Consider the following 9,137-nt stretch of genomic DNA (forward strand, 5'->3'; position numbering starts at 1 on the left):
AGTGGATGCACCAACGCTAAAGTTATATTCTAATAATCGAGGTGCTTCTATAGGATCGGCATATTTATCGAAGCCGCTCTTACTCATAAGTCCTCGAGAATTTTGCCCTCGATCAATCATTCGATTGTTTCGAGCTGTATTGCGTGTTGAATTGTTGTTCACCCGATCTACTACGTACGGCCGATATCGGTCTCTGTTCGATCTTTGTTCTCTGTTGATCTCCTTTTGGTTTTTAGTAGCTGTCATGTTCTGATACACGGGTCCGTACGGAGCTCCCAACTGATCATCCTCGACCCTAATTTTCGATTGGTATCGGTTGTGTACATCTGCCCAAGTTATCGCTGGATACTCGATCAAATTTTGTTTCAGCCGATGTGATGCTATCGAACTTAGCTCATTCAACCCTTGGGTGAAAGCTTGTACGGCCCAATCGTCTGTGACCGGTGGTAATTCCATGTGTTCCATTTGAAATCGGGATACGAATTCCCTCAACATTTCATTCTCCCTTTGCTTTACTTTGAAGAGGTCTGATTTTCTTGTTGCAACCTTTATGGCACCAACATGTGCCTTTTACGAACGAATCTGCTAACATGGCAAAAGAATCGATGGAATTTGGTGGTAAATTGTGATACCAGATCATCGCTCCCTTCGAGAGGGTCTCCCCGAACTTTTTCAACAACACGGATTCGATCTCATCGTCCTCCAAATCGTTGCCTTTGATGGCACATATATAAGAGGTGATATGTTCGTTAGGATCGGTCGTACTGTTATATTTGGGAATTTCGGGCATACGGAATTTTTTGGGGATTGGTTTCGGTGCCGCACTCGACGGAAAAGGCTTTTGTATGAATTTTTTCGAATCAAGCCCATTTATCATTGGTGGAGCCCCCGGGATTTGATCGACCCTGCATTGTATGTTTCCACTCTCTTGTCGTTGACTTCGACTCGTTTTGTGAGTTCCTCGAGCAATTTAGTAATTCCAGGAGTAGTCCCCGATTCTTGCTCGTTTGATTTCACTATGGCGGGCTCTGTTCTGGGGGTGACTTCTCGAAGTGGATTGGAATCCGGCATGCTTTGTGCGCGAGTTTGGCTCTGTAACTGAGCTATCGCTACTTGTTGGGCTTGTAGCATCTCGAAGATCATACGTAAGCTGTCCCTGACTTCCCCCGCATTTTGGGTGTCTCGGGCTACGGATCGAGTACCGCATTGAATGCTTCTTTCCGGTTCGGAACGCTGATTCGCCTCCAAAGCTATTTGTGAATCGACATCCAATGGTATTTCAGCTCGAATTTCGGGTACTTCGATTCGAGCCTCGGTGCCATAGTTAATTGGCCTTCCGGCCCCTGGTGCCAAGTTATTGGTTTCATCTTGAAGGCCGCCTTCGTGGTCGATAAGTAAAGCCATTGCTGATTTGAAGTTGTAAGCTGGTGTGTACTTTAGATTTGTATCAAACGATTATTGTTACCCTTATCCCCACGGTGGGCGCCAAATTGTTTACTGAAAAAATCGGATAACGTTAGATTTTGTGTGTAGTTTTAAGAATATGCGATACAATTCGATATAAATCGTGTAGAGAAATAGAGATACGTATATTCTTGACTATAAGAATACAAATAGTGGGCAATAAAATAAATGAGATAAAGTAAAGCAAACACAAGGGGATATCTTTCAATCTAGGAAGTGATTTGTTTTTTGTCTCCGCATTTTAGCTTACAAGGATTTCCCCTTTTATAGAAGAGGGTTATTACAAAAAACAATAAAATAAAACATATAGTAGAAGACCCATGATGACTTGTCTCTTCCTTGATTCCCGCCAAGATTCTCTCTTGGTGCGGTCGCAATGACTCTTGTGTGTGAGCTCGATATTGGCTCGAGCTCGTTACTAGGTTGGGCCTTTCGGTCTTGGCTCGAGTCCAACTTTCGAGATGGGCGTCGCACATTTCTGACCTCGAAGCAGTGCCTTGCGGATCGATTCGGCCACGAGCTCGATAGGGTTATCGAGCCGACTCCTCGATCGACCTTCGGGCTCGAGGCTCGTTAGTACCGACTTCGGAGCTCACTCCCAAAAATCTAATTCCGACTTTTTAACACTCGAACTCGATCGAACGTAGGAAGACCGAAATCTATTTCGACCGTATACAAAATCAAATATTGAAAAAGAGAAAAAAAAAAAAAAGAGAAACGCCCCTAGTAGAAGAAAACGAAGAGTAAAAAAGGAAACAAGAAAAAATATATACATTATATTATATGATAAAGAATGGAAAAGAAAACTAGAGAATTAAAAAAGGCAAGATAAAAAAAGCCACCAACCATCATTAAATCCACCGCATTTGAACCACAGACCGCCATTTTAACCCCAATTTGTCTGCAAAAAAGTTGGAAAAGGCCAAAAAAGGAAAAAGTAAAAAATAAAATAAAATAAAATGAAAGCAAACAATTTCTACTACTTGTGTACTCTTCTTGTTGTTGCTTTAGCAAAGTGACAAAGAATCACTCTTTCATGGCCATGCCTAAGCGCGTGTACCAATCTTGGAAGGCCAACAACGTAAGCCATATATATTTAGCTCTAGATTATGCACACTTAAATATTAGTATATATTTTTTCATATATTTCTCTGCTTTTTTTCTTTTTAGTTTGGTTGAGTTAATGGTTTCTTTTGAAGTATATTGACAATTGGGTGTACTTATTGTGTTAAAGCTTGATGGGTTTGTGTTACTTTACTGGAATTTGATGTGGGGTTTGTTGTTTCACTTAGCTTGTATTGAAGGGAAAAAAGTGAAAGCTTTGGTCTTTTTGGAGTGTTGGAGGTGGGTTTTTTTTTTTGTTGAATTCTTTGTCTTGAGTTTCAAGTTTGGGTTATTCATATTCTTGAATTTGTTGTGAAGTAGTAAAATTTGATGGCTAGTGGAAGTGGTGGAGCCATAAATTCTAACTAGGGGATTCAAAAAACACTACACTAAAAATTTTATTTATATAAAGGGATTCAACAAGTTATATATATACATAGTTTTTAAAGTGCTATTATCCGGTAAAGGGAATTCAGTTGAACCCCGTCACCATACATAGCTCCTCCACTGGCCAGTGATCTCAAATGGTTTCTTATGGTCCAATGAGAGGTTTATCATTAGATGAAATGTTGTTGGTTAGTTCTAATTAATAAAGTATCAGCATTAATAATCTTTACAATGCTGTGTTTTTTTTTTAATTGCTTGGTCATTGTTGTGGCAAAAGTTGTCATTTGCACAATGCTTGTCGAGTTTAAAGTATTGAAATGCTTAATATTTGCTTATGGAAACTTGTAATTTCGTCATTTAAGAGCTTTCTTCTAACTGATAGTTATCTGTTATGACCTCGACATGCTGTTTTGGTGTAAAGTGGGCATACTTTATGACCTGAATTCGTGATATTTCGAGTGGGATTGTCATTCAAGTCCTAGAATAGTAAAGACTTGAATTAACGGCATTGCATTTATTGCAGTGCCTCGTTGTATTAATTATCTAATATGTTAACATGACCCCTCGAGCTTCAGGTGATGAAGCAACTTGAGTTCATGAATTATTTGTGGTACTGATAACCGAAAAATGGCGTGTCTCTGATGACATTGTGGTGCTAACGTGGGCTCGATTAAAAACATGTTATTGGAGTCCGATGTATAGTTGGACGGCAACATGCCACTAGCTGAGTGTTGCGTGAGCTCTGATGAGAAATGTGTTGGTCAATGGAAAGGTGTTGTTGGGCAGCGGCATGCCGTTGGTTGAGCATTGACTGGAGACATGTTACCAGACAACATGACACTAAGTATGCATTGACCAAAAGGTGTTGTCATACGGTAACTTAGTGTTGACTACAAATTGTCAGTCGATGGCGACAGACTTGTCAGCTGACTTATGCTGACAATTAACATGGCAAGTGCTGCTGGAACAATGGCCGGAAAAGACGAGGAATAGCGGTTGCAATGGTACATTTGTTAGAAAAAGATAAATAGACATCACCAATGAGATGCAGTGCCGTCGAATCATCACCAGCATCGAACTGGCAGGAAGAGATGAGAAAAACCACTGGAAAGGGATGAATTGTCACTTGAAAGAGTGGGATGTTTTCCTCATGCACGTATTCTTCTATTTGTATCCATTCACGAGCTATTTTTTGGACATATTGCTTTAGGCAATAACTATTAGCAGGGCTTTTCCTATTGCAAGAGAAATGCTGAATAACACTTGCAAAATATGTGGCCATGGTTATACTATTTCTTCCCAAAGGAAAGAATGCTTTGTTAAGTTTTTGTTCTCTGTACTATGTATAGATAGTGCATTCCATAGATGGAGGTCTGCTGTAGTTCCTACAGAGAAAGAAGTAGTTCCTATTGGTAGAGTAGGGTCAGCTGATAGAAATAGAAACACCACTACTGGATCTCTCCTAAGTCACATTATATGTGAGTACGGTTGTGATATTGGGACTGACAGAGAGCAGCTAACATTCATATCTTTGCGAAACTCTGGATTTTAAGTTTAAAATTTATTGCAAAATCTAGAATTGCAATTTCGTTTATGTTGGAGTCAAGCTCGTGAAAGGCTGTGGTGGCTTGAACATTGAGATGCACTATCAGGGATTCACTCATCAAACTTGCAAGTTCCTATTATTGACTCATTTTTTGTTGGAGCGCCATAAGTTGATGCTTCTTTTGTTTCAAAGTGGTAATATAAAATACACCTTGGTGGTTTAAGGGTATTACCAATTATGTGATTCAGATAGAGCACCAATTGGTGAAATGAATCTAGGGCGGTGTTTCTGTAATACAAGGGATTTCCTACATCTGCTACAAACTCTTTGGAAACTGTAATGTAGCTGGGGATCTTAGCCTTCTTTGATCAATAAAAGGATCTTTTGGTGCCTCCTGACAATGTGGAGGGAAAAATCTCACCTCTTCTCAAACATGAGTACACTTTATAGTTTATATTTGCAACCTCAAAGTAAAAGTCTGTGGTTTCTCCTAAAGAAACTGCCCCATCAAAAGAAGAAGAAAAAAAGAAGTGGCTACAACGCCAGAAAGCACCTTCAGTGCCCAAGGGAACCAGAAAGATGTGGACTTGATTTGCCGTCTGTAAAGTAGATTACTAATTGTGATCAATTGTTTGTTTCGTAAAACAAGAACCTATCTATTGATTTCTCAACTTTGAGTATGACTATGCTGCTGTTCTCTTGGACACATGCCCTTGTATTTGACTTTTTTTTGTTTTTATTTTTTGGCTGATTATGTATAATGTGCAGAAATTCTTGCTTGGCGGGAGGCTGATATTTGGACCAGATGCTAAGTCATTGATTATTACCTTCACGCTCATCCTTGTCCCTGTTGTTCTATTTTGTGTGTTTGTGGCAAGAAATCTCGTGCATGAACTCCAGCCGGGAAGTGCAGGATATACAATTTTGGTGATAGCTATTGTCTTCACAATTTATGTTAGTTTCTTAGATCTTCCTTTTAGTGGTCTTTAGTGATCCATCATACTTGGCATACGTTTCAAGAAAAATTCCTTGTGTTCCTTCCTCAATTTCTTTGAACGGAAATCTATGAATTTCTGCATTCCCGTTTCTTCTCTCCCAGAAAGGATGTCAAAAAAAAAAAAAAAAAAATTTGGTTGCAAAAATACCCCATTGTCTATCGTTTTGTTTACATTGTTTTCAGTTGCCTTTAATGTGGTTTTGGTTGCCGTAGGTCTTCTTACTTCTACTCTCAACATCAGCAAAGGATCCTGGCATTGTCCCCCGTAATTCTCATCCTCCAGAGGAAGTACTAGGGTATGAATCTTCAGCTTCTGTTGAAGCTAGCACTAGACCTTTGCCTCGCACCAAAGAAGTGCTTGTGAATGGTTTGCCAGTGCGAGTTAAATATTGCGAAACATGCATGTTGTACCGTCCGCCAAGATGCTCTCACTGTTCAATATGTGATAATTGTGTGGAACGATTTGATCACCATTGCCCTTGGGTGGGTCAATGCATTGGGAAGGTAAGTACATCCATTGTCATTACCATTTCTTTTCGGAGTTAATGGAGAATCTGCTATTTGTTGCATGTCTTACGCCTCCTAATCTCTTTGGTTCATCTAAAGATGAAACTTGGCAACTGTATCCTGGCTCCGAATTGTTTATATAGGTTTCTTATGTGTATATGTGTAAGATTTCTAGGAGAAGAGAAGCTTATCTTCTACTTTAATTGCTGTTTACTGTTTGGATATCCTTTGAGATACTTATTCCTTTTTTCTCTTCTGTTTTGGTGTACAGCGGAACTATCGTTGCTTCTTTCTCTTTGTTTCGTCAACAGCCCTCCTTTGTGTTTTCGTCTTTTCGATATCAGCTTTGTATCTGAAACTTCTTATGGATGATTCTGGAACTATTTGGAAAGCTATCAAAGAATCACCAGCAGCTGTGGCATTAATGGCCTATTGTTTTATTGCACTGTGGTTTGTTGGAGGTCTAACTGGCTTCCATTTGTATCTCATGGGTACAAATCAGGTTAGTTTGGTTTTATACTTCTTACTGTCAATAATTTAATTCTTATCTGCTGTTGTGCATCTGAGTACTATCATAGTAATATTTTTAATTCCTATATGATGGCTCTGTTATTGTCATGGTGTTATTGGAAAGTCGAATACAATCTCGTGTTTAGGAAATGATTAGGAGATGCCTAGAACATGGTGACATAGTTGTTTCCTATTTGTCCTCTATTTGCTATCGTGGGAGGGAATTCTTTATTTACTTTTCTTCTTTACATTTTTTGGCTATTTTTTAAGTGTCGTTGTTTCCAAAAAATGTGACATATGTTTAGATGATTCTGTTAATAGTATATATTGGAGGAAGTGGAATATTCTTGTTCAAGAATATGATCTATAGTTAAGACTTATTATTACCCAATAAAGGGCAGCCCGGTACACTAAGCTCCCGCTATGCGCGGGATCCGGGGAAGGACCGGACCATAAGGGTCTATTGTACGCAGCCTTACCCTACAATAGACCCTTATGGTCCGGCCCAATTTAAAATATAAAACACGTATTTCCTTGAATAATTCTTTTTAATGTTTTTTATTTGCCTTGCGAATCGTCAGTATGTTGTTTTCATGTCCATGTTGATGGTTCTTAAATTCCTCATAAAGAGCCTCTATAAGGGCTAGCTTGTCGGTGTAGTTATAAAGAACAAATGCAGGAGCTTGTTCCATCTCATGTGCCGTTTCGTTTGCTTATATTTTATAAGATTCCTGAACAAGGAAGTTTTTCTCCTTTTTTTTTGGGGGGGGGGGGTGTTAAGATAACTATTAGCGGTCAAAGATGAGTGCTCTGTGTAGCAAATTTTACATCTATTTAGGAGCAAATGCTGTTGAAAATAGAATTGGATGAGTGCCTTCTGTGATCTTATCACACTTTCAAGAAACTACTTGACAGATAAGCAGCTTTTAGTGGCTGTATGTCAATTGTTGTTCGAGAATGATTCTGTTTTTATTTGGAACATCTTTTGTTTCTTTTTGAATATCGACCATTACCTTTTTATCTTTTTCTCCTCGTGCTTAATTTTGACATGTTTTAGTTACAAATGATCTCTGCAGACCACATATGAGAACTTTCGTTATAGGGGAGATAACAGGAACAGTGTGTATAACCGGGGATGCATCAGCAATTTTCTTGAAGTATTCTGCTCAAGGATAGAACCTTCAAAAATCAATTTCCGTGGATATGTACAGGAAGAGGCATCAAAGCCTCCTAGGAGTAACGTTCAAGAAACAGAAATAGATATCTCTGATGGGGATACACGAATTAAGGTGGAAGACGATCTTGATATTGGAGATGATATCATGAAGATATCCCAACGACGTAATTCTGAGGAAGTTGGTGATGTTAGAGGTAGAGGAAGTGACAGGTCGCCCATTGGTCGTTCTGAGGTTGACTTTGGATTTGGTCTGGAGTCTCATTTTACCTCCAGACCCTCTTACTAGCCGGGGCAGAACAAGTGAAAAGAAACTAAATTCAATATCACCAATTTTTTCAACGACTCCTACTTCCTTCTGCTGGCATTATTTGGAGCACTCAGAAGGACATTCAACTGATCATTTATTGAGATTTTAAAATGTAACACGATACTTATCGCTAGCCATGAACGTGCACTTACGTGCTCTTTCTCAGGCTTCTCTGGCTCTTCTTGTTCTCGTAAGGTATTGATATGACATCTTTGTTGGAGGGAATGGATGGTCGCTTTTACAATCGTTTGCTGGTTATAAGCGATTCTTGGAAAAACTATAGCTATAGATGAAAGGCTGGTTAAATTCTTTAGTTTGTATCTATCTCCTCAGGAATTTGAACAATGTGTACATCTTTTCTTGTGGTTTAAGGTGCTTTTCTGCAAATTAAGCTAAGTCTTTGTATTGTAACACAAGAGCAGCAGTTTGAGTTCGTTTATCAAGGTGGATAGGGATTGTTTATCTCTACTCTTTGAACATCTTCATATTAGGTTAATCGGTTTGACCTTTCAAATAAAGATAATGAGTGAATAAAGCATAAGCAGTTCTTAAGATATTGGGCATGAATATGGCTTTGTCCCTTAAAAACTAGATTAGAAAATTTTGGGAGTGTTCTTTTCAAAATTTAAATCAATAAAATCTCATCTTAAATCAATGATTGAAAAAGTCATTAAATGAAATTTAATATAAAATTAATTAAAAACTTTGCATCTCAAAATTTTTTAAAAATAAAATTTCAAATAAATACATTTGAAATTTTATAAAACCTTAAGTTACTAGTATTAGTTTAGCCGCATCTCGTCTTTTTGGAGGAAAAAATACTAAATAAACCTTTGTAGCACTATCAAAAGGTAATATGCAAGCTTTCTAAAAGCACAAAGGGGTCGTCTAGAATGATAACGATAATAATAATCTCGAGATTGTTTACCCGTAACACGGTACAATTGAATTTATACGTGGTTTATAGACAAGTGAATTGATTTGATCCAAAAATAATAGATGGATCAGATAAAAATGTAAGACTTAGCCTTGAAATTAAAGTAAAACGGCAGACATCTTAGTTCGGGGCGTAGAGCTTCCGGAGGCAGTAAAGACAATATAAATAAGCAAAAAAGTAAAATATTCATGAGCTTTTGAT

General features: G+C 38.3%; 1 protein-coding gene across 1 annotated transcript; it reads left to right on the forward strand.

Annotated features, from left to right (window-relative positions):
- The first annotated feature begins 2,361 nt into the window (after positions 1-2,361).
- On the forward strand, positions 2,362-8,395 carry LOC104095232 (protein S-acyltransferase 8-like). Its single transcript, XM_009601313.4, has 5 exons — positions 2,362-2,545; positions 5,270-5,455; positions 5,712-6,002; positions 6,277-6,507; positions 7,592-8,395. Exons 1-5 carry the CDS (start codon positions 2,501-2,503, stop codon positions 7,976-7,978), a joined length of 1,140 nt encoding a protein of 379 aa, XP_009599608.1. The 5' UTR covers positions 2,362-2,500; the 3' UTR covers positions 7,979-8,395.
- Positions 8,396-9,137: the final 742 nt, after the last annotated feature.

Source organism: Nicotiana tomentosiformis, chromosome 5 (assembly GCF_000390325.3).
Source record: "Nicotiana tomentosiformis chromosome 5, ASM39032v3, whole genome shotgun sequence".
Lineage (NCBI taxonomy): Eukaryota > Viridiplantae > Streptophyta > Magnoliopsida > Solanales > Solanaceae > Nicotiana > Nicotiana tomentosiformis.

Coding starts and splice junctions, on each gene's coding strand:
- LOC104095232 (XM_009601313.4), top strand. CDS start 2,501: ATGGCCATGCCTAAGCGCGTGTACCAATCTTGGAAGGCCAACAAC. Junction 6,003..6,276: donor TGGGTCAATGCATTGGGAAG/GTAAGTACATCC, acceptor TTTGGTGTACAG/CGGAACTATCGTTGCTTCTT. Junction 6,508..7,591: donor ATCTCATGGGTACAAATCAG/GTTAGTTTGGTT, acceptor TGATCTCTGCAG/ACCACATATGAGAACTTTCG.